The 25392-nt window shown below is 31.2% G+C and overlaps 3 protein-coding genes across 4 annotated transcripts in view; 1 reads left to right on the top strand and 2 right to left on the bottom strand.

Annotated features, from left to right (window-relative positions):
• Window positions 1-209: 209 nt before the first annotated feature.
• LOC108917013 lies at window positions 210-6320 on the bottom strand. The gene is made up of 8 exons (XM_018723425.1): window positions 6093-6320; window positions 5775-5912; window positions 5046-5721; window positions 4719-4991; window positions 2305-2763; window positions 1985-2219; window positions 1647-1877; window positions 210-1593 (listed from the first exon to the last, which is right to left on the bottom strand). The coding sequence occupies exons 1-8, from the start codon at window positions 6221-6223 to the stop codon at window positions 1523-1525; spliced, it is 2214 nt and encodes a 737-aa protein (XP_018578941.1). The 5' UTR covers window positions 6224-6320; the 3' UTR covers window positions 210-1522.
• A 2895-nt stretch (window positions 6321-9215) lies between these two features.
• On the top strand, window positions 9216-16264 carry LOC108917017 (bifunctional arginine demethylase and lysyl-hydroxylase PSR). Of its 2 annotated transcripts, XM_018723431.2 has the most exons (7): window positions 9216-9239; window positions 9301-9384; window positions 9500-9858; window positions 10915-11111; window positions 11370-11931; window positions 12021-12087; window positions 14277-16264. In XM_018723431.2, exons 2-7 carry the CDS (start codon window positions 9315-9317, stop codon window positions 14348-14350), a joined length of 1329 nt encoding a protein of 442 aa, XP_018578947.1. In that variant the 5' UTR covers window positions 9216-9239; window positions 9301-9314; the 3' UTR covers window positions 14351-16264. The 2 variants fall into 2 exon arrangements, with proteins under 2 accessions (XP_018578947.1, XP_018578948.1); XM_018723432.2 differs by lacking the exon at window positions 12021-12087 and having other exon boundaries at window positions 9233-9384.
• A 2369-nt stretch (window positions 16265-18633) lies between these two features.
• The window catches only part of LOC108917023, a 63017-nt gene continuing 56258 nt past the window's right edge, over window positions 18634-25392 (bottom strand). Inside the window, exons 7-10 of the mRNA XM_018723436.2 lie at window positions 25116-25351; window positions 23675-23768; window positions 23132-23344; window positions 18634-19205 (exon numbers count right to left, since the gene is read on the bottom strand). Of these exons, the coding sequence (XP_018578952.1) occupies window positions 19093-19205; window positions 23132-23344; window positions 23675-23768; window positions 25116-25351 (656 nt within the window). The 3' untranslated portion in view covers window positions 18634-19092. The remainder of the gene's footprint in view (window positions 19206-23131; window positions 23345-23674; window positions 23769-25115; window positions 25352-25392) is intronic.

Genomic DNA, 25392 nt, shown 5'->3' with positions numbered 1-25392 from the left:
CATTCTGATATGTAATAAATATAACGCAACCAAAAATTACTAGGAAAACAATTTAATCTAACTTGTACATACTTAAAGCAACCAACTTGGCAGAAAAAAAAAGCTGCTGGACCAACTGTCAATTTTCTCATTTTGAGTCGTAACATTAGATGACGAATAAAACTGCTTTTTCGATTAAAATACTTTATTATATTTACATTTTTACATATAGTTTTAGAATATTCCTTTTAAAAATACTTAATAACATTAAAATTTATAGTTTCATACAACAGCAGTTTCTTATTTTAAGCCTCAGGAGGTATGATGTTTCGGAGGGTGAAGACAAAAAAAATTAAAATTGTTTCCCGAAGTACTTTGCAGGTGTTTATATACAATAAAAGTTTTAACTATATTGAAAAATATAATAAAAATAGAAGTATCTGCATAATATAGGTTGGTGTACAAGAAAAATATAAACATATTATATATATTTAAATATTGCACTCTGTCAAAAAAATATTGGTTCTAAAAATATTGCGTTTTGATAAATCTAAACATCCACTACTTTCAGGCGTACATTTGGTGCAGCCCAACATAAATAAGTTTGCGCTTCTGATTCAGGCAGAGCTGCGCAACGCATTCGGTTTGAATAAGATGTAAGCGCAGCGGTTTGGAATAACGGCTCTGTAGTTGCCTTGCTGTGTCTACTGCACATTTGTGGGCAGAGTTATCTCAGACGCAAACTTATTTGTGTCGGTCTGTACTTGTTTACATTTGAGAGAACTAGATTATCCAAATGATCCTCGAGAAATGTTTTTATATCAATTAGCAATTGTTGCTTAGATACAGGGACGTTTTTGGCTAAGGGCATAGGGGCAATTGCCTGCGGCTTCTGAAGGGCCATCCCTCTGGGTGTTTTGCCGACATCTTACATTTACTAACAGGATGCATAATTTAGAAATACGTCCCTGCTTCCATATTACCCAAAAGTTTTTTAAATTTAAATGTGATTACTAACAAATTGTCTTTTTAGTCAGCATTAGACTGTTATTATTTTAATTTCTAGTTACCAGTTCCCTCATGTTTGTGTTATAGATTTACATAACATCAGATTTTTATTTCAATAGTTTTTTTAAACACGGAAATTATTCCCATGAATTTAAATTATTTTCATATCTGCATGTCCTGGAATAATTAAGTATGATTAGGAGCAATAATTCATAATAACATTTTTCTTCTATATATGAGGCATCTTAGAACAGCAAATTCAACAAAACCAAGACAAAACTAATACCTTTGTAAATATAAATAGGAGACTAAAAGTAGCCTAAGGCATATGGACTATAAAATGTAAACATTTTTGTAAAAATAAATATATCCATTTTACTGAATTTGCTCATTCCACTTGGAAAGTTCTTTTTAAATAAATAAAATATATAAAATCACAAAGTAAGACTTAATACTAAAAAGGTACACTAACGGTTTTCAAAACCACATATTAAGGCACCAGTTCCTTTGATTTAAAATTAAAAAAAATAGTTTCCTAATGTATAGCAGATCGTAAATTGCCTTCCCAAGCGTCTTGTTCATTTTTCTTTGCTAATTTCTTCAGTTCTAAAACAAGTTTTCATTTAATCTAACAAAATACAAAACTAAAATATATTTACCTTTTGCCATCTTAAGATCATTTCTCTCTTTTGCGTTTTGTTCTTTGCTGATTCTACTTTTTGTACCTAAATGTGTAGTAATAAGTCTTCTAGCAGTTTGTAGGTTGGTTTGAGGTCGCTTCATGGCTGGCTTCAAATCATGTTTATATGCCATTTCTAGAGATACACCGCTAGCCACAGTCATCGGTCGAACTTTAATCAGTGGATTATCCAATTCAATAGCCCTCTGAGCTAAAAAATATGAGTAGTTAATATTAGAAAAGTTGGCAATAATGTAGATATGCAAATATTTTCGCAACACTATATACCCACAGTTTTTTTTTTGTTTTATCACTTACCTTGTTTAAGAGAGCCCAGCACAAGAATAGCATGCGTATCATCGACCCATTTAACGTACATGGCTTCACTGTTAATGACACTGAAAGCTTGAATTATATCGTGTGTTTCTAATGTAGGCGGAAAATCATACAGTTCGACCATGTGTTCTAAATCTTCCGACTGTTTGGTAACATATTCCGAGTAGTCTTCCTTTGCTCTTAAAATAGTAAAGTCTGATCCTACTTTGTGCACAACCTAAAACGTGAATAAATGAAAAAATAATTTTTTTTTTTTACATTAAATTATGGGTCAGAAAAATTAAAACTCGATTATTACCTACCTCTTTAAATAAGTCATCTTGCAACTGTCCGTCATCATCGAATAACTCCTCCCAATTGTTAACATTATCATTTTTATCAATTTTCAACATATCAACGGTATCATCAACATATTTCATTATCGGTCGGGATTTTCTGTTAATATGTTCTTTGGTTTTTCTCATAATTTCCTTCTCTTGTTCGTGCTCGCTAGATTTTTTTGGAGTTTTAATTAATTCATTTGTCATATTATTGATCAAATCATTTCTCGTAACATTTGTATTAGTCGATGTGTTCTTATTGTTATTTTTTTTTACTGTGAGGATAGATGTATCCTCCGTCCTTTCTGCTAAAGTTTTATCTTCTAGGACTATAACAGTATTATTTATTAACGGTGTTAGTTTTTGGTCTACTGGTAAATTGCTTTCATCCTTAAAGCTAGAAACGATTCTATTGTATACGTCTTTCTTTTTATCCAAGTACTAAAACAAAAATTATTTATGAGTATATTTAGGAGACAATGATGTATATTATGGGGATATTGTAAACGGTGAGAGATAGGGTGACTCAAATTTAAAAACAATAAACCATTAAGGACCACAGACTGATCTCGGATATATTTTTTAGTTTCTGAGATATATGGAAATTACAAGTTTTTAATTTTTCCATTTTATTTGTTACTGTTCTGATGTGATCAGAGCGAACACAAAATATGGCAAATCAATTTCATTTTTGTGTTTTCAAAAATGGCCCGGTAACCAATGTGTTAATTTTGGTGGTTTAATTAAGTTTCAGATATATTTCAGTTATCATCCACATCTTTTTTTAAACATTCTAGGGCCAAAGAAATCTCAATATATATTAACCCTTTTTATAATGGGATTTCTTCCAACTTCAACTATATCAGAACTTTATTTACATTCTTAAAAAGATTAAAATATGTTGATATGTCATTAAACAAAAATTTTGAATCCAATGCCAAATGTAGTAATTTTTTGATATTTTAGTCATTTGCAATGGCAGCTCCAACATCACTATTTTCCTATTTCTATTCTGGTGTTGTGCCAGATTCATCCACTAAACCGACATAAATAAGGCTAATAGCTAGAATCTGTTTAATAAAATAATATCTCGTTGCAAATTGAAGAAATTAATTTGGGAAATATTATCAGACCCTTAAAATATTAATTAGGTGTCCAGTTATCAAAATTTTAAAGTAATTAATTAATTGGTACTTTAGGTGTATAAATTATGAAATATATTACTTTTACAGGTATGTTTTGCTAATGAAGAATCGTCTAATTTGTGACAAATCGCCCCTAGTGGGGGATGTGAAATCATTGGATTTATAGAATCCTATCCTATCTGCCACAAGCATTTAATAAATTTCCTAATTTTTTGCATAGTGGTGTCACACATGTAAAATTTTAAATTAAAATAAGATAAATGAAATATTTTTAATAAGATATGGGACAATACTGCCATACTAGGGAATTTATCCCTAGTTTAGAGTTTTTCTGTCTATAGTCGATATTCACAATAGCATATCAATATTTCAATATTTTTTCATTTTTTTAATATTAACATGCAATATGTGGTTAATAATTTGTTTCTTGCTTTTATGCTTTTTCTATACATATTATTTATGTGTATATATGTATTTTTTTCTCCAGAAGGAGGAGAATCTTAGGGAATTCTAGTTAATCTAAGAACAATCAAAATATAGGGAGTTGTTGGAAATTTTTGGTTAATATTTAGGTACCTACTGATTTTTAAGACAAGTAATCTGGCATCACTGAATGTAAAGTACGTTTTTTACAGTTAATAATAAGCTACCATTCGTTTCTCCCTATATAAAATTTAACTATTTTACCTATTCTACAGTTGAATAAAGTTCATTAAAACTAAATACAAATACAAAGCATTTTTATTTTTATTTCGACAAGTTTATTCACTGAATGTTTTCTCATGTTAGCAAAGGCTGAAAAGTTTTAGTCTATTTTATTTAAAGAGAATCGTAAGATTCTCACAAAAAATGTGTGGTCAATTGTAAACAACTAAAACATACTAATAAAAGGAAAGTTAGATCTCAAAAAAGAATCATTCTTCAATGTCATACTACTTTCCATCAAATTTCTAATTTAAATAATTGAATATTTAATAATGTAGAAACATTTTTGAAATTAAATCAATTACCGAGTCAATTACTAATTATGGTTCAGTATGACGAATGTACGATTCAAATAAATAATAAATTTATTAAATATCATAATTTTGCATATCCTATATTTTGAATAATTTATAATAACAATCTGTTCACAAGAATTAGTGCATAAGTTGGAGACTTGTGCAGTGGAGAAAAGGTGACATATTACTGTCTTAATTCTTTGTGTTCCTCTTTACCCAAAAATAAATAACGTGAATTAAGTAAACTTACACATTTCCAAATATCATGCACTTCTCCACACTGGTAAAAATAATTACTCCCATTTTCACTGCTTATAATAAAATTATGGCCACAATTAATTACAGACAAATCCACAACAACATCACTTTCACTGACACACCGATTTTCATCCCACGATATTCTAAAAACTGCATGCTCCAGGTCATCGAAATTTCTCAAAACATTTTTATAAATGGTTTTCAACTTGTCATCTCTGTAATAACCAAGGACTGGCATTTTCTTTTGCAATTCACACTCACAAGGCTACAAAAAAAAAATCGGAGTTATATGTCTTGAAATATTTTAAAATTTACATACCATTAATGGTAGCTCCTTGAAATTATACAACGGATATGTTCTTGAACTGTCACTCGAGACGGTATCACATTTTGAACATATATTTAATTTAGGTTGCCACAAAACATAATTGTTGTGTAAAATATATAGAATATTTAATCGAGATGGTCTATTATATAACGGTAACTGTTCACAAAAATTAAGAGTTGATTTAAAAAAATTTTGACCTGAAAACAGATCACTTTTAGCCACTTGGTAATGCCACAGTATACAAATGTAATTAATTGAAAATAAATAATCGAAGCATATTCGCTTTTCACTTTCGATAACTCGACACCTCTCGTTATTTAACAATTCAGGTAACTCTCTAGTAGATTCTCGTTTATATTTAGCATCCGCACTACACTGCTTATTTCGAAGCTTACTATAGCTTTTTTCGAATTCTTTCGAACCGCTTTTGTGTACGGTTTTAGAACACGTTTCCTTTTTCGTGTTTATCACATCCTCGTTTTTGACATTATGGAATTTTTCACTATTGCATGGAATTTCTTCTGTATTTAAAGGTAGCCTTCTTTGCGCAGGGGGAACATATAGCTGCCGTTCGGGCCTTTTCTTCCTCAATTTAATGCTGCTTTCTGTTGAACTTTGGGGCATTATTTGTACTTTTGTAGTTTCAGTTACTTCATTTGAGTTTTTTCTGAAATAAAATTAAATGTAAATATATTAATAAACTAGAATGTACTCACATACTTTAAAAATTCTTTCTGACATACTGCGATTGCACGATTTCTGCCTGTACCCAGTGTAATAACTGCCAGATCAAATATCTTTGCTTGATACCGAACTGCCTTTAGATAGTTTGGTCCCAATACAGGGAAGACAACAACACTAAAAGTAAATGTTAAATGAAAGTAAAATCTAGCGATTTACATAATCAGTGAAGTAACAGTCTAACTTTCTCCTTCGGTTTATTATTAAATTCCTTTTCCGCGTGCTCAGGTAGCATGAAATGCAACTTATATTCGGATACAAATACTTCATACACGATTTTGAATATATGGTACTTACCAACATGAATTTTTATTTTTTAATACTACTTGGAGATCCTGGTTTACACAACAGACGAATTCGCGGTCGTAAAATATTTTGTTAAATTTCGTCGACAACTTATTTAAAATTTCATCTACATCGAGACTCATAGCATATGTCTCATCATTCTGTCAAAAATATGCTTGTGGATTTTGTGTCTAAAATTAAAATGAAAACGACAAAAGCAAAACCAATTACATACGTACTTCGGAAACTGAAAGCTGAACTGAAGGTCGTATTATATTGTTGCGCACACCACAACACCAGGGCAGGCACGCAACTATTGTGCCTACGGCGAAATGGGCCGTAACCATACAGAAAATTTAGGGAATGCTTGTCAATCTTGTCATAATTCAGAGCAAACTTTATATATCTTTGAAACTTATTTTTGGCAACTATTTAATAGCTAAAAAGGCTCGAATTCTCATAAAATGATTCCAACCCCCTCTATCTTCAAGGGTGCTAAACACAAATCAGATCCTTCCCAAATGGATGTAATAAAAGATTTAATAATCCCTGAAAAATATATTTTCAGATAAAGGAAATAGAGGTACCTAGGTATATTTATTTATGTATCCTTGGTATTTTAATCGCCACCTCTATTTTGTCTGTCATCCTCTGAAAAGGTTACTAAGCGTTGCAAATTTATTTCTAGGTACAGCACTTAGATTAGATTTAGAAATATAAACATTTATATCTTTTAACTCTATGTTCATTTGGCCAATAACGTACCTTCATAATTAGTAATGCGATATTACGTTTGCAAATAATATACTCGATAATATTACTATTTTAAGCTGTAATATTTCTATATAAATAAAACTTAATATGACCTAACTTAATGTACATGGAAATGTATATAAAGCTGAGTTAGTTTTTTTATATTAATAAGAAAAAAGTATCTGACCTAATCGAGCTTCATAAATTAACAGAAGAAAATTTTTAATCTTTATTTATTTATTTAAAAAAAAAAAAGTTATGCAGTCAAAAAATCTGATTCTCTTTTAAACAGAAAAATTTTAATCTGTATTAATTTATTCTGTTTGAAGCCATTTGGGGTGGGGCGGTCGCCCCTAACGCACCGCCCCCCCCCCTCCACCCCTGGATACGCGCCTGTCTACATATTGTTAGTAACTTATAGGATAGCTGACAAATAAAATAGGTGGAAAATCAGAGAAATGGAGCGTTTTCCGCAGTTCAAACTAATTACTCATATTTTTTATTCTGAAAGTGAAAGTTAAAGAAACATTTTCCGGATCAGAGTAGGTGCTGCCTGGCCTCGCCCTACCCTGCTGATTACGGCCCTGACCCTTGATTACAACACTAAAATTAAAAAAACTGCTTAAACTGTTAAAAATAATAAATTATATTAAAGTAATTATGTTGAATCCGTAGGTTTATAAATTTTAGAGAGGTCATTGTTTTTAATATAACAGTAATTTGTAAAAGTTTTACTATACCTACTATAATGATCGTTTGATCATCTGCTGAAACTTTCTAATATTTAAAGATGTAAAAAGTGCTTGGAATGTTGTTTAATTAAAAAGTACTTATATATCCTATATTGTAGTGCATATCTAGGTACACTAAAGAATAGTTTGAAATAGCCATAAGCAAAAAATGTTTAATTCATTTCTTTAAATTTACTTAGGTATGTAGGTGCCTATGGACCCTATGCATGTGCGTTTCTTGTTAGTAATCTGTGCATGTGCGTCTGGCTAGGAGGGTAAAAAAGAATAGGCGCTTGTCCATTGGCTTTTACAGCTAACGCACAAGCGTGTCATAAAATCAGAATTTTGAATTATTTTTAATTGGATTTGATGTTTTTTATAATTTTCAAGGCTTGTATCTATCCTTGCTCCCCCACCTGGTAAATTTTCTGCAGATGCCCATGTACCTTACTTGTGTCATAAAATTTTGGTTCAAATTCAGCTACATAGTCAAATCTAATATTTAGGGGGTCAGGACAAGAGAAGGTCCCACAAAGCGCCTAGACCGACCACGTTTGTGGTCGGGGTCGATGACGGATGGAGTCCACCTTCACGAGGCTGTCCAGCATGGGCGTAGCTAGGATTTTTGTTTGGGGTGGGCCCAAGGTTGTAAGTTGTATGGAGGTCTCAAATAAAAAAAAATAAAAAAAAAGCACGCAATGAACGACTTATCGATATAAAATTTCAAAAACCTAAACACGTTTTGATTTGATTTTTTAAAAAAAAGATCACGCAATCAACGCCTTGATGATATTATTGGGGGATCTTTTTTTTCTAGGGTGGGCACCGGACTTTCTGTGGTGGGCCGTGCACACCCCTGCCCCCCCTAGCTATGCCCATGCTGTCCAGGTCTACAGCGATGAGGCAGGACAAAGAGGGTCCCAAATAATTTAGGCCATTTTTCTCTGAAGACTTATAACAGTTTATAACTCCAAAAACAAGAAACAGTACTTACTTCTTTATATAAATAACTCGATGAAAAAAGAACATAGCCCAGCATAACTGCTCATTGATTTCAAAATACATTAAAAAGAAAAATATCATATGGGTTAGAAAAGATGAAAAAAAAACTTATGCTGTGATAATCAGTATAAAAAAAGGACTTCATTTTGGGAAAACTTTAGGTTGGACTATAAATTGTAGAGATACTATCGTACTTTCTGGAGCAATATGGTTTAGTACAATATAGTATACCTTTAGGAACGTCCCTGGCAATATCTACGTCTAATTGATACTTAAATTTCCGAATATCTATTCTCAATCTCAGCATAAATTGAAACTAAAATAACATAACTCCAAAATCTAATCTCCCAATTTTCTTTTTCATATTTAAATATTTTTGTGAAAGTGCGTGTAGCGTGTATATTTTTTAACAGCATTGTTTTTATACGAGTGTAAAATTGTTTTTCTTAAATTCATAAAAAAATCATAATTTTAATGAGGATAATTGTGCAGAATTTTGGTAGCTTTTTTGATTATATTCCGAAATTAACATATGGTCACAGAAGGTAAATTGTTTTATCTTCTGTGATATGGTGGTGAAACTGTTTGGAGATACAAATATATTGGCCACAAATTAATTACTGAAGTATTATTTTGGCAGCCCTGTGTAAACAACTTCATTGTGCATTTACTTGTATGAGTTTTAAGTTTCTTGAAAGTTCTTTGAATTTTTAAAATTTAAAATTTACTTTCAGTTATATCTCAGGTGATGGATGACTCTGAATTTTCTCACAGGGCTCGTAAAAGGATTAAAGAAGTAAAGAAAAAAGCTAGACCTGGTAAGCATAAGCAGTGGAACATAACCTATAATACATATTTACCTCTATAATACACGACCCATTTTTATCAAATATAAAGAATAACTTTTCTTACATATGGTTTTAACTGTTTTAGAGTTAAATACTAAGGAATTATGGACACTACAAGGATATGCAAATGATTTTGAGAGATTTCATAATTTTGTTGACAATTGTGAAAGAATAGACCAAGATAAATGTTCACAAAGAGGATTTATATCTAAGTATGAACTGCCTTACAAACCCGTTGTTATCACTGGAAGCCAAGAAGGGTGGAAAGCAAAAGAGAAATGGACTTTGGAGAAACTGGCGAAGAAATACAGAAACCAAAAATTTAAATGTGGTGAAGATAACGAAGGTTATAGTGTTAAAATGAAGATGAAATATTATATACATTATATGCTTAATACTAAAGATGATAGTCCTTTATATATATTTGATAGCAATTTTGGTGAGGTAAGTAAACAGTCACATATTGTCTTGTAAATATTAAGTCTTCACGGCATATTGCTGCAAGTTGTCAAAATTTTGACATCAAAGTAATACCACATACTTCAGAAGTATGTGAGTAATACTTTCCCTTGCATTTGGCAACTAGCAGTTAATTTTAATATTATATTCTATGTTAGTAACTAAACAGTCAATAAAATTATAAAATTATATTATTGTTTTGTAGAGGTTAAATAATTTAAAATTTAAAAGTTGACAAGCTCCGAATTCTAATGTTATTTGATGGTGATTAACTAGTTTTTTTTTATATAGTGTAGAAATATATTATATATCATTTATTTCTGTTATGCAATATAAAGTTCTAAAATGAATCCACTGACATATTAAAATAAATTTTTCATTGACTGTATTTGCACTTTGCACCCCATATTCTGAGGTCGTTGTCATAAACTTTCACATTTCAGTTGGGTAGGTCATTTTTTGCTAATGATATCACTTTTCTGTTTTAAAATTATAATATTTAGTCACTCTGCATGTTTAAATAACTTTCTTCTGATCAATTACTGATACATTTCAGTTTGACCTTGCACTGCAAAATGTTGCACTATGGAAATTATTAACATATTTTACTTTTAAGTATTTTCAACTTTCATTTTTATCCATTCACATAGTTTTTGATTTCGTACATTTGAATATCATTAGAAATTAAAATAAGGTTTAAAGTACTAGTTATAATTTAAATATTAATCCTTGGTTGATAATAATGTTTAGATTTCATGTTTAATTTGTTAATATGTTGTTTCGTCTTTATTATTCATGATACACTAAAATTTGGTGCAGTATAATTACTAAAGCAATCTTCATTAACTTATTATTTAATCTTGATGGAATGCCAAAGAGAACTTTTTTTTATAATTTTAAAATAGTTTGAAGTGATACATGACAAAATAAATAATTTAATATTTGACAAGTGAACGTATATACATTTTTTAAACAATCGATTGAAATTAAAATGATTTTGATGTATTGAGACTTCCAAAAGTTTTTTTTTAATTCTTGTAGCATCGCCGTAGAAAAAAGTTGTTGCAAGATTATGATGTACCCTACTATTTTCGAGACGACTTACTTAAGTATTCTGGCGAAAGTAGAAGACCTCCATATAGATGGTTTGTTATGGGGCCAGGTAGATCGGGAACTGGTATTCATATAGATCCTCTTGGAACTAGCGCTTGGAATGCCCTTGTAGTAGGCCACAAAAGGTAACCTTTCTTAGTTATCTTATTTTACTTTTATCATAAAAAAGTAACACATTTTTATATTCCATTTAATTTCTTTATATCGTACAGCGTTTTTCAATCTATACGTTTATTTCAAAAGGATTTCCGATTTCATTTTCAAAATTTTTATTCAAAAATTTATTTTTTGACTAAAATTGTCAAATCAGTTTATTTATTCGAAAACAATTTTTTAATTTACTATTTAAGAATTTAGGATTTCGTGTTTTTTTCAAATTGCAGGTGGTGTTTGTTTCCGACACATACCCCGAAAGAACTTTTAAAAGTGACTGCTGTATTAGGCGGCAAGCAACGCGATGAAGCTATAACGTGGTTCAATGTAATTTACCCTAAAACCAAAGATCCATCGTGGCCTGAGGATTGCAAGCCGATCGAAATCCTTCAGAAACCGGGAGAAACTGTTTTTGTGCCCGGCGGGTGGTGGCACGTCGTCCTTAACTTGGACACAACGATAGCAGTCACACAAAACTTCTGTAGTAGAACTAATTTTCCCGTTGTTTGGCACAAAACTGCTAGGGGAAGACCGAAATTGTCCCGAAAGTGGTTGAGAGCTTTGAGAGAGAAAGAACCAAATTTAGCGGCGTTGGCCGATAGAATAAACTTAGAGCAACCTTCAGGCGTTGCGTCTGATAGTTCCAGCAACTCTTCGTCCAGTTCTAGTTCTGATTCTGATAGTACCAACTCTGAAGATGATGATAGCGGTCAGGAATCTATCACGACAAAGAAGAAGAGAAGAAAATCTGATAATGAATCCGAGCGTAACCGAAAGGTGTCTCGTAGACTGGTGAGTACAGATTTCTTTTCATATACTTTAATAAATATCAACATGGTACAAAACCGATTCTTATCATACTTTGTAATTCCATATTACAGAGCAATGATTCACCTATGTCATGGACATTCAATAAACGGGCTTCCATATCTCCTTCACATGCAACAGGTGAGATATTGAGGATGTCTGAGTGTTGATAACGAAAAATGTGGGGTATCTTGGTGAAGATGAGATATCTCTTAGGGACATCATCTGAATAAAAATAATCCATTAAACAGAACAAACTTAAGAGCGATATTAATATGAAACTCATTTTATTTTTAGTGAGAATACTATTTGGTTCCATTTTTTTCATTTTTTATTTTGTATTATGTTCTTTCTTTTATTCTATCAATAATATTCCTCTCCTCAACTTACTAATATGCTTCTATTTTGTCCCTACTTCAGTAATTTTTTCAGAAGTTTATAAAAATGAGGAATGAAACTTTTTCAAATCCATAATTTCTAATTTAATTTTTTTGTTATTCTTCTCTATTTTCTGCATTTATATTATGATTTTTTGTAGCCTCCAATGTTTATATTTTATTCCAATTGATTCCCTTTTTACAGATTATGTTCTTATATATTTTTGATAGTTATTCTATATGCTAAAATGCATTTAAGTTTTCAAATTTCGCATTAGTATTTCGTTACATTATTGAAAATATCGAATTTTATTTCACTAACGTTAAATGATTTATCAAAATTACATCGTTCATAGAAATAATTTGAAAATATAAGGATTTTTTATTGTCTCTAAAAGATTGTCCATCTTCAGTGGAAGATTCTGTATATTGGTTACATCATCATAACAAAAGGTGTTGGTACCTATTGCATTTTATTTTTACTAAGTTGTCATGAAACATTTATAACCTTAGAGAATTTTGTGAAATTATTTATCAATATAACAGTTTTCGATTTTTCATTTTTTCAATTTTGTAAATAACAATCTATTTATTTAGGATGCACGATTTGAATGATTTTTTTTTATATAGTAGGCTTGGATTGGTTGTTAAAACAAACTATAATGATTCAGATGGAAACTTTTTTCAGAAAATCACTTTAATGTCTCAAATTTTGTCAATGCATAATATAAAATAAAATATATACAGATTATATAAGTTTTCGTTTTTGTATAAAAATCTAGAGAGCATTGGAACTGCTGACAGATGAAGAATTAGCGTATGTTGGCTTAATTGTGAAAATTTTAAGTCCTACCTAAAGTTTAAAAAATAACTAATAATAAATTATAATCTGCGGTATTTGTGATTGGGTAATTTGTCACCTTCAATAATTTCCAAAGCCTCCTAGATTTTTAAGCTGAAGCAAAAACTAATTTTGTAAAAAAATATTCTGCATTAATGAAATATGCATTACTGGGGTTTTAAGTGATGGCTATGTTGCCAGATTTTTGACAAAAAATCTTTTAAGTGATTTTTCAAAAAATAATTATTGCAGAAGGATGTGCATTAAGGACTGGATCTTGTAATTGTTTCAATAAGTACATCTAGAAAGCCACTAGTTAAAAAATATTTATTTGAATCCTGATTAAAAGAAAAAAAAATAGAGAGGTATTCTATTTAGTTCTTAACGGGGCACACTGTATATGGAAAAAATTAGTGAACATTGAATTTAAGAAATTCTGTAAATATGCTGCTTAATTTGTTGTGTTTATATATATATTTATAAACTGTTGCTTAAAAATGTTAATTGTTTTGTCAGGTGAACAATTACTACCTTTAAACTGTAGATAATTTTTTTTGCAGTTTCAGTTTGTTACCATAGTAACAATGTACCTTAGAAAAAAATGGCTTAATAGAAATTGTTTATGACAGAATAATAATTAAAAAAACTCACTTCGCTGGTACGTTGTACATATTTTTATTGAAATGAAAGCTCAATGTGTAATCCTGTAAATAAATAAATAAAAATAAGTTTGAGCTCAATATTGAGTTTTCGAGGAAGCCTCATAAAACTTGTACAATCATTTGTGAGTAGTAGCAGTCTTTGTATTTTTTGCTTACAAATTCCAGGTACCCTTTGTGGGATATGTGTTCAAAAATATGTTTTTTGCATTCAAATGTGAAAGTATCCTGTTTTGCCACCTTTTATCATGTTCTTCTGTTGTCCAAAATTCCATTCCTTTTTCCTTCCTTCCCTTTTCAAAGCAATTTTAGCTGCTTCAACATGCTTTTAAATTTTTTCCAAGATATTCTATTCTATCATACACTTGGCCATTTTTTCCTCTATGTATTAGTATAACCGAATTTCGAAAGTATTACTACATAATGGGTTAAAGATAAAATATCTTGTTTCAGAAACTTCAGCAGACTTGCAAAGATGGAGCTTAGAAAATCAGACTGTTGCCAAAACTCCCCCTGAACATGTATGATATTAGTTTCCAGAGATTCTTAGTTTATGAAAAAGTTGAAACGAGGCTTCAACTGAACAGCCTCCTTGTTGAGTTAGTTTATTTTCTTAAAATATAACTTTTGTATAGAATGGTGTTTGTCATAGTAAAAATTTTTGAAATGGTTATAATTTAGTAGATGTGTTTGTCCAAACAAACATTTTAATAAAATTAAAATTGTGATAAATTTTATAAATCAGAATGGGTAATAATGTAAATTATATGACACAATGACCTATTTTATTCACTATAATATTTAGGTTACATTATACATACATATATTGGGAAAAAATTCAGAAACTTACATAGGATGTAAAGAGGGTCCAAATAAAAAAGCCTGAATTATTTCTCCCCACATCTCAGGCAAGATGCCTTACCGATGACAACTTTTTATTTCTTATTATTACTTGCATTTGCCCTCTCTCCACCTTTGTATCTAATTTCAGAAGGACCTGAAAAAATTTACCTAATATTTTTAGCTTTTTTACTTATTTTGGTAGTACTGTAAATCGCTACTATTTGACTGAATATAGAATTAATACAATTGTAGTTGACTTCTAGCGTTCTCAACTACGGAACTGGAAAACTGTAAGTATTTTTGTAACATACCATTTCTAAACTTTTCTATCCCAACAAATTATTTTGTTAAATATGTAGCAAATTATCACTGATAGAAAAGTTTGTATAGATATTTAATTTATTTAATATTTGTGCTTTGTGGTAAGTTTGTCTGGGTTCTCAATTTTTTATAACACAAATTTAAAAAAAGCGTGAAAACAAGACTACACTTGAAAAAGTTTTTATTGAAAATGTAACAAACTAATACAGGATAGTTTTCTTCATCATAAATTATTCTAGAAACTATATTTATATGAACTTTCTTCATGTGTAGAATGTATACATGGATAGATTTCTGGACGTCTGTATAAAGAGACTTGTAAAATATGAGGCGACTTCTTTATTTATTAAAATTGAGAACAGTGTGAATTTGTTTTAGAAATCGGAAGGCAGTTCCATGAAGGCACAAATATATCATGAAATTCCTTGAAATGAGCAATCACTTTTTCTTTTATATTAAAAGTAGGAAATGATGTTTCTCTGGACTATAATTTTTCCTGATTTTGTTATTTGTAGAATAGTAAATATCTGAATTACAATATATTTTCATTTAAATTACAGAGTTTAATTAATGGTGATTTAAACGATCAATTATATTTTTTCTGAATACATGTTACCATTCTAGTGTATTATTTCAATGTTTTTATTTATTTAGATTTATTAATTTAGTTGTATATGTTTCTTTAATTTATCTATGTGTACAAAAAAATGTATTGCCAAAGACCAAATATTGTACATATTAATTTCAGAAGGGTCACCATTTAATTTAGCTTGAATGAATTCAAAAATATTTTTTCCATTAAAACTTAATTGATAAAGTTTTTCTTGGCTTTCTGAAATAAGTGGTTAATATATAGATTTAAATAATTATATGACTGGCAATAATCCTCACGTACACATACTTTTCCTCGTCAATTAATTTGTTTCCTTCATAGTTTTTTTATTGTGATCAAAGCTAGTGCCTCCCTGTTTGGTAACAAAATTGGCATAACATATTTTCCTGTTTCTATCAAAATGTACCCTTATTATATTATTATTGGTATCTAATAATTTGCCGATTATTAGAAAGGACATAATAGAGGTAGTTGAGATATATAAGATCGTTTTTTAATTTAAGTATCCATTGATACTATTAGTTAAAATTTATTTCTGTAACAATTCAAATCCACATGGTGTGCAAACTGTTTATTTTTGTTTATGCCAACAACTGTAATGAATATTCTGTGTGCCTTTTGTCTATTCAGTATTTCTAAATAAAGTTTTATATTTTTGTTTTAATTATACGTTTAATTGTTCCTTTATTTGACCACTAGATAGCAAATATCGGGCACTCGCCTAGGATATGCAGAGAAGTTTCAGAAGCCAAGTCACATCCTCGGCATTCCTAAGAGTTGGAGAAAAACTCATTAACTGATTTCAGTGTTAGATTGGCCAGGGCCGATAGAGTTTTGCGGAATTTTTTCAGATTTTTCTTCATGACCTACGACTTTCTTGAAATACATATATCCATGAAAATGTGGAATTTTTCAATTGTTCCTTGGATCTATGATGAAATTGAGTGTCCCTGTATAGACAAATGGTTGATTTTTGTCTTTGGCTATTTCTTAAAAAAAAAAATCTAAAACTTCGAAATTTCTAAGAGTTGGGGAGTAACTGATTAACTTAGTTTTAGTTTCACTAGGACAGATGAAATCTAGCACAAATTTTTCAGATTTTTCTTGAATCCAAAACTTTAATGAAAAAAAATTATGAACAATTAAAAGCATCAAAAAATGAGTGCCCATTTAAAAACGACATTATAATTATGTATTTGAAGCCGCTGATTACGCTGGAACGGTTAGTTTTTGTCTAGCTTATTTCTTTGATGAAAAAAATCTAAAATCTCGAAATCTCCAAGAGCTGGAGGAGAACTGATTTTAGTGTTAGATTCGCCAAGGTCGATAAAGTATACAGGAATTTTTTCAAATTTTTTTGGGACTAGTAACATTCCTGAATAAATCGATAAACCATGTCCATGAAATGTACGTGTTCTTTAAAACTATCAAAAAACTTAAGTTGCCATCTAAACGCGGCCTCATATGTATTTGGGGCCGCTGATCATTGCTGAAATGATCAGTTTTTGTCCAAGTGATTTCTTTGAGGGAGAAAATCGAAAATTTTGAAATCTCAAAGAGCAGTGTTAGATTCACCGGCGTCGGTATAGTCTAAAGGAATTTTTTTAGATTTTCCTGTGATCCACGATTTCCCTGAAAAAAATCAATAAATATCAGAAATTGAAAAAGGTCGTCTAAAGTTGGCATCAAGCTGTAGCTCCACGTGTATTTGGACGTTTTTATCCATGGGCGTACCCATGAATTTTCAATGGGGTGAGGAGGGGGGGGTGGGTCTGCAAGAGCCAGTTTATTGAACAAAGGGTATGGTATGTGAAATCATAGTTTCAGAAATACCAAAAATATATGGTTAAACTGAAGAATTTAGTACAAAAGCCTTCTTATCCAACGGAATCATAGCAGAATCACTAAATGCCTCAGTTATCTAAACAAATAAACAATATATTTATTTTTGTTTAAATTTTTGTATTAATTAAAACTATATAGAACGAATGCCCAATAATAATAATGTAATTTTTGAAACTTTCATCATGCAGCAAGAATTAGGGAACCCCCCTTGGCTACGCCCATGTTTTTATCTACATTTTGGGCATTTTCATATAATATTTTTTGGAAAATTTTCTTGGATTCTATAGTTCATGAACATTTTTGTTAAAAAAAAATTGTTAACTTGAAAAAATGATGATCAGACTTAATTCGACCTTTTTAAATTATGCTGTTGAGAGTAAGATCTGAGCTACTTTCAAAATTTTTTAGAGTAAGTAATTATTTAATAGTACCGTATATTTATCGATAACGGCGGAGTAAAATTTTTGTTTCTTTTTTTTTTTATTTTTTTGGTTTTCTTACAAAAGTATAGAACGTAGAGAATAACTGAAATCACCGGTTGTTTCAGGGGATCCAAATGTACATTTGAATGTTTTTATCTACATTTTCATCAAAATGTTTAGCTAAAAAAGTTTTGTCTATACTTACTTGCTCTTCTTTATAGGGTTAATCTTAAATGTGTACATATATTTTAAATAGTTTACTGTGAAAAATTCTTTCCAAAAAAATTCTTTAAATGTATGGTGATATTTAACTTGCTGAAATTATTTTTTCAGTCGTTTAGTGTTTCCTTGATTATGAAATTAAAATTAGGGTTAAGATTATTAGGTACATAAATTAATTTTAATTTGCTATTAAAATCAGTTACTATTTTTAAAATATCTGTCCCAGTATATTAGAATTAGATTTAACCTGATTGTGAAATGTTTTTAAGGTTATGTTGGGAATAATTTTCTTAACACATGACTTGGCAAACTAGCAATTGCAGATACGCATTCGATTAAATTCATGTGAACAATTGTTTTCAACATGTATATGTAATATGTATGCTAGTATCTGCGATTTTAAAAAAAGACTGCACCCGCAGTTGAAATATATGTACATTTTCAAGATTTACATAGTACATAGGCACCATACTGCTTGTTGGGGAAGTAACATTAAAAAGCCAATATTCACTGCCATCACCATTTATTTATTGTATAAATTACAAAAGTATAATTTACAAATTAACAATTAAATTTACAAAAATCTTAAATTATAATATATTCATTGCTATATATCATTCAAATGATGTACAAGTGTTATCACATTTTTCATTCGAAATATATACACATAGACAAGCTAAAAAATTTACAATATATCATATGTCATGTAAAAATAAAAAAATAGATATCAAAGGTTAACTACAATGTATATATATAATTCTAGTGTTCTATGGGTAGTGGTACAAATAGCTTAGCTTCTAGTTCTGTATGAACAAATACATAATAGAAAGTCTAGAATTGGCAGTATCGGTACTTTTTTTAAACTAGTATTGCATATTGATACATATCTGCCGCTTACGTCTTCTATGAAACATTACTTAAATTCATCTATGGGATGAAAGGTACTATTAAAAATGAGTACTGTTATGATATTTAGCTACTGGATGTCTTTTATTTACAGGTTTTAGTCCCACTCCCCAATATACATAGTACGGGACTGGCTGGGAATGTAACCCCGTGTTGGAATAGGCAGCCGGCCATAGATTTGGTTGTACGGCGACTCCACCGACTCCGAGTCTGAAAAAAATTCGCTTATAAAGTCATCTATATATGCCAACGAACCGACATTCTATATTAGCAATGACAACAGCCTTAAGAAAGTAAATGCAGGGCCATTCAAGGGATGATCGTGTTTAATTAAAGTGTTTGGCGACCCAAGCCGTAGAACCACCCTGTAGATTGTGCGTAGAGGTTCACATGAGTAAAATGGGCTAATTTCGTAAGCAAATTATTTTTGGAGCATGTCCCACAAAGACAGTTTTTCCGTAGCTCTGGTAATTGCAAAATAAGTTTTGGGGAGCACAACATTCAAATCTTTAACCTGCTCATAATTGAAGATCAGCAAATCCTCCTAGACGATGCTGTTATGAATTTACTGCTATCCAGAATAGAAGGAAAACTAATTACTATTAAATTTTTATGTCCTTGTACACAGTTAGAATCTAGACAATCTGTTGTATTTTATAATCACTAATACCAACATAAAGTTTTCTGATCCTATATGTATACAGGGTCGGAAAGTCACCATGGTTAATCGGTCGTTACGTGAGAGCGATAAAGTAAGTCATAGAAATCCGTGCGATAGAGAAAGATGGCTATAATGAAGGTGTCTAATAGTCACCGCCCATTTCGCCCTTCCACAAATAAGATCCACTTCTTATTTGTAGAAGGGCAAAATGGGCGGTGACTATTAGACGCCTTCATTATAGCCATCTTTCTCTGTCGCACGGCTTTCTATGACATACTTTATCGTTCTCACGTAACGGTCGATGAACCATGGGGACTTTCCGACCCTGTATGTAGTGGTGTCATAATTGTAACAATCTTTGTGGATCTTCTGATGCCATGTAGTCATCTCTCTTACAGCAATTTTAAATACCGCATAATATATCTATTTTTAATCAGTTATGTTTTAAGACTTTTGTCATAGTATTTTTTATATATCTTTATGTATTTTTGTGTGTCTTTATTTATTTTTATTCCTGCAACAACAAATAGATGCAAAATTTAACTTTCTTTCGATTTTATCAAAGTTAATGTTTTTCATCATTTTTGTTAGGTACTGTTTCAACGTAAAGAAGAATGCGACGCTCTTTCCAATTCAAAACAGTAAAAATGTTTCGGATCAATATTCTCCATATAAATGGACTGAACGAAATTTTACGCTGTGATGGAACAGTAATGAAATATCGGTTTACAAAACGATTTTGTTTGGATGAAGTTCCCATTATAGTGTAAAAGGCATACTGTATTGAGTATTTTTATTATGACATAATTTTTATGAACAGTTTCTTCAGTTCAGTACTTTCATTAAATTAGATAACTGCCGGAAGAAACGGTACGCCCTGTATGGTCGAAAATGTTTTAAAAAGTGACAAGTATTTATTTGAAATACTGTGTTGTGGATATTACAAGAGCTATGAAAAAATCCGTCTTAAGTGGGACACCCCGTATATACAGAAAAGCCTTATAAAAATAAGTTTTACTCAACATTCCACAGAAGGACGTTGTTACAAATCAACCGCTGTGAGTCATTCAAGGATGCATTTAAACCAGTAATAAAACACGCCTACTGCCCACTAGTTGGGGATTAATATATGCTTTTAAGCGGCTACCTATTAAAAAAAACTAAAGCGATGTCTTCTATAAACAAACGGAAAAGTTTTCATTAAGAATACGCGCAGTATAATTTTACTGGCTCAAAGTAAGTAACTTTTACGAAATTGTAAAATATGGTGATACTCCTTTCTGCGAAGACGGAGGAAAAGTTTCCGTGGACCAATGGATGATATTTGCCGAACTGGGAGGCCTGATCAGGGTAAAGTAAGTTGGTCATTCACCCATGCGATGGCAGAACGGGTGTCGTTGCAGCGTCCTTTACTTTTACTTTTTATTTTTTTTTACGCATTCTGTGGCGCTCCGAGAGAGCTATTTTTATTTACTCGTGATTTAGCCGGTTACATTTATGGTAAAATTTCCATTTGGGTAAAATACACTGCAATGCAATAAATGTATACAGGTTTTTGCGGAAGAGATATGTCTCGAATTTGATTTTAAATTCCTTGGCGCAAGGTGTAGATTTTTGTTTTTTAAGTTCTACTGTTTTTAATTGTTTATTTATAATTTGTTTTCTGTAATTATATGTTTACTATAGCATAGCGTGAAACTTTCAAACCCTCTCAAAATTTTGCTTACCCTCCTAATGTCGATGGCGCGGAACACGAATCTGAAGTAATTTTTGTTCAGTCGAACCTAGTTTTTCAAAATTCTACCCTGTGAACTTAATGTGGTAATGTCGTAAAATTGTCTGCCCCTCTTTCCCCTATCATTTTCGACAGATGTGCCTGAAATAAGGTTACTAAGTACTGCAAATTTACTTTGATTACCTATTTATGCGGGTATACAAACTTAACTTTGTCAAACTCAACTTTATGATGTAGGATTTTATCTGTATATTTAGTTAGGTTAGGTCCGGTTATTTTTTTTATATACTGTACTATATTAAATAAATACATTTTTCTTTCAAATTTCTGAAAATATTTTTTCCAGAAGTTATTAGAATAAACAGTGAACATACTGGTTAGAATTTTAATTTTTTTTTTTTGAAAACGGTTCGGTCGCATAAAAATAATTTCAGATTAATGTTGAGCACTGCCGAAAATATAAAAAATTTGATGCATTTCTTGAGAAAACGCTATAATAATTACTTTTGTCATAAAGACCATGATCACTGACTCTTTTTCGAGATTTTAATTATTTTTACAGATCATAGATTTAATATAACGTATAGGGTGTTTTTCATTTTTTCCGACTTATTTGAAAAAACGTAAACATTAAACAAATCTTTTATTAATTTCACAATTGAATAAGAATCATTATTTTACATATTATCTATAAAACTAAATGATATTATATGTGAAAATTTCTGTAAGCTAGAAAGCATTGTGTTAAGTTCTGTTAAAGATAAAGGTAGAAAAGTTTATTAAAGAAAGTCACGATTTAACAAGATATAGTTAACTTTTAAGCTAAAATGATATTAGAAGAAAGTTCTATTTCTTGACATTTTGCTGCTGATGCTAGACGATAATAATAAAACTTGCAACGGTGCTTTAGTGAGGTATTCCCAAGGTCAAAATAGAGCGATTAAACATGTGTTAATTAAAATTTGCTCATTTTTAATAAACATTGTTAAAATTTTAAAAATCTTTGTTAGAAAAAATTTCAGTACCCATTTTGGCCTCGCTAGCTTTACTGATAGAGTGAATAACTATGTTCTCAATTTTTTGTCGTTTTTTTTTATTGAATATTTTTCAGTTAGTGAATTTCACTCCTCCGCCCCCAAAAAAAATTCTGGATGCACCTATGGTCAAATTTGTGTTCTGGGAATACTTTATGAAAAAACTATTATCAGCAGCAAAACGTCAGGATACGTACAAATACAGGGCGTTTAACTAAGACATTAACGTGATACACGAATCCGATCACTAAAAATTTACGATACTAAAAGTTGCCTAGAAATGTCGGAATGCGGTACGGCACGTCACAGCGCGGTACCGAGCGGTGCGGTACCACACGTATTATCCTTAAAAAGTACTCTCCAAAACACCCTGTAGAAGCACTTCCATTTTAGTAGAGCAACAGATTAAAAGAAATTAAAATATTCAATATGGGATTGCGTCTATAATGCTTCTTGTTGCATACTTACGAAACAAAATCTAGTACCCTGCCTACTCACAACAAAAATCTGGAACTCAGTCTTGGAAATCTGAAGGAGGTCTGAAGGAATTCAGAGGGGGAAGAGGGAAGTTGTACAAAATTTGAGACCCCTCCGTATTTAGTGATTAGTCGATAGGATTTTCCACTGATTTACAAATGCTACGTCTACGCATCAATGGAAAATACTAAAATTATAACTGTATTAGTAAGTTAGTCTCTTTACCTACCTATTCCGCTCTCGTAACTTCTGGCGTGCCACAAGGCTCTAGGGTGCATGCTGTGAGTATTCATGTGGTTGTGGGGGTGAAGCATGATTTGTTGGGGCAGTGGTCCTTGTTGCTGACTGACTGAGAATCTTTTCGAAGGGACGGTTTCTTTTGCTTTTGATTTTGATACGAAATTTGGCACTCTGGCTCGTAACCCGCAGTAGTAGGGATCATCTGAAAATAATTATCAGTGCAGATTAAGCAGGATGACACACCCAATTCCAATAGGTGAAAATTAACGACGAGAATTCAAACCAATCTTCTATTGGAGAGAGAAATACGTATCTTGAATCGTCAAGAAGCAGTAACAGATGACGTGTCAATCGGGCAAAAAATGTTCCACCATGACGAAATGTTTTTAATATTTTCAAAACTTTTGAAACAAATCGAAAAAAGTGGAAAACGACTGATATATCTCAACATTATATCGGAAAACGGATTTGAACGTTCAGAGTGAGGTTATAGCAGCTTGATTTCGAAAAATACAATAATCATAATAATTACCATATTTTTTGTTGTCCTTTGATTTTTCCTTGCCCCTTGACGTAGAGAAAGGCTTAGGTCTTCTACTGTCGGACACATGGTCGTCATAATCGGGCTGCAATTAAAATAGGCATTATCAGAAATGACAGGAATAATTTTTAAGTAATTTATGCAATAACAGTATTATAATAATACTTTTTCACTAACATAACAGTACCAAAAATGAAAATAGGTACTTTGCATACGAGCCACATTTTTTCACTTATTAAAAGACCTCGATCGAATGTAAATTTGCTCTCGCCGCGAATTCTCTGAACTCGGTGTACGAGCCGATTTAATTATAAAAACAAGATACTCTGAAATTGGGCAGGACCAAGTAAAGACACTTTCAATTTCGTAATAAATAATTTATCTCGTGAATGTTGGACATAAAATGCCAGGAAGAATTTAATGTTGCCGTAACTTCAAACCGGTAAGCGGCGATTTTCGGAATGGGCTCAAAAGGGATCAAGTAAGATTATGGCAGTCGGTGACAATAAAGCAGTGGCATAGAAACAAACATAAAGGGGCATACCTTAGTAAAGAATTATTCTTTTGGAAATTAATAAAATGAATATCAACCGTTTTAACAGTTTTCTTAACGAAAATAATCGTGTTTGGTCTACAGCTTTAAAGAATTCCTAAGGCAATGTTATCTCATATTTATATTTTAACTATTATTCAAATTTATCGCAAAATTGCAAAACTTCTGACGCAGGGAATACCACTCTAGCATATTCGTACCCTTAGTATTGTGCTTATCATGTGTTCCCTGAGGCGGAATTTAATTGAATTAAAAATCTTACATAAACTTCCTTTATATGCAGTCTCAAGATGTATCAAAAATTTCACTTAAAATATTTTAAATATGCTCTCGTTTCCTTTGTAGATTGCATAAGAAGGATCATTTTGTTCATTCAAATATGATTAAAATTTAACACCTAAACTTTGCTAATTTGATTTAATTCTTTCCATCACAGACACTGGACACTGCTGTACGTCTAGTAAGATATTTTCACCTCTGCATTTTGCAATTACAAAATCTCCAATTAAAATATATCGTCTATCATTTCTTTATAAGCGTAATGTACGCTATTTTGACAAAAATTAATGCTAAGGCTACACAGTGCGCTTCGCTAACTATGTTCGCTATACACGTTAACAACAGCCAATATTACGACTACACAGACCTCTATGATAGCTGCAATTGGTATGCTTACCATGTTTGCTAAAAATAGCCACCAATGTTTAAAACTACGTCATTATTAGCACAAGCACAAGCGAACATAGCGTTCTTAGCGGCCCGTGTAAAACTAGCTTTAGCTTACAAGTCAGAATCTTACAAATAACGTTTCTCTTTGCGCAAAGACAACAGCAACGATGCCATAAGACCCCAATATTAATATCTAGGAAAACTTTTTACCTTAGGTATGTCATGTGGGTACATATTTTCACGGGGTGGTAGTTTTGGTGGTTTTTCGCTACGCCTCTGAGCAAGTTGTTGGCTTTGCATGAGAAGTTGGTCTCTTGTGGCTGCCACGCTTCCACCTGCAAAGCCAGAACTTCCCGATGATCCGCTACCGTTGCCAGCGATGCTGTAGGGGTCTTCATCTGGAATGGGTATTCTTGGTCGATTTTTGATGTCCATAACGCGTTGAACTGAAAAAAAAAGTAATGGTTAAAGCCTCACTATACAGTTC

This window comes from Anoplophora glabripennis, unplaced genomic scaffold, assembly GCF_000390285.2.
Source record: "Anoplophora glabripennis isolate ALB-LARVAE unplaced genomic scaffold, Agla_2.0 scaffold2, whole genome shotgun sequence".
Lineage (NCBI taxonomy): Eukaryota > Metazoa > Arthropoda > Insecta > Coleoptera > Cerambycidae > Anoplophora > Anoplophora glabripennis.
Note: the sequence above shows the minus strand (reverse complement) of the source record. Positions and strands in the feature narration are given on the sequence as shown.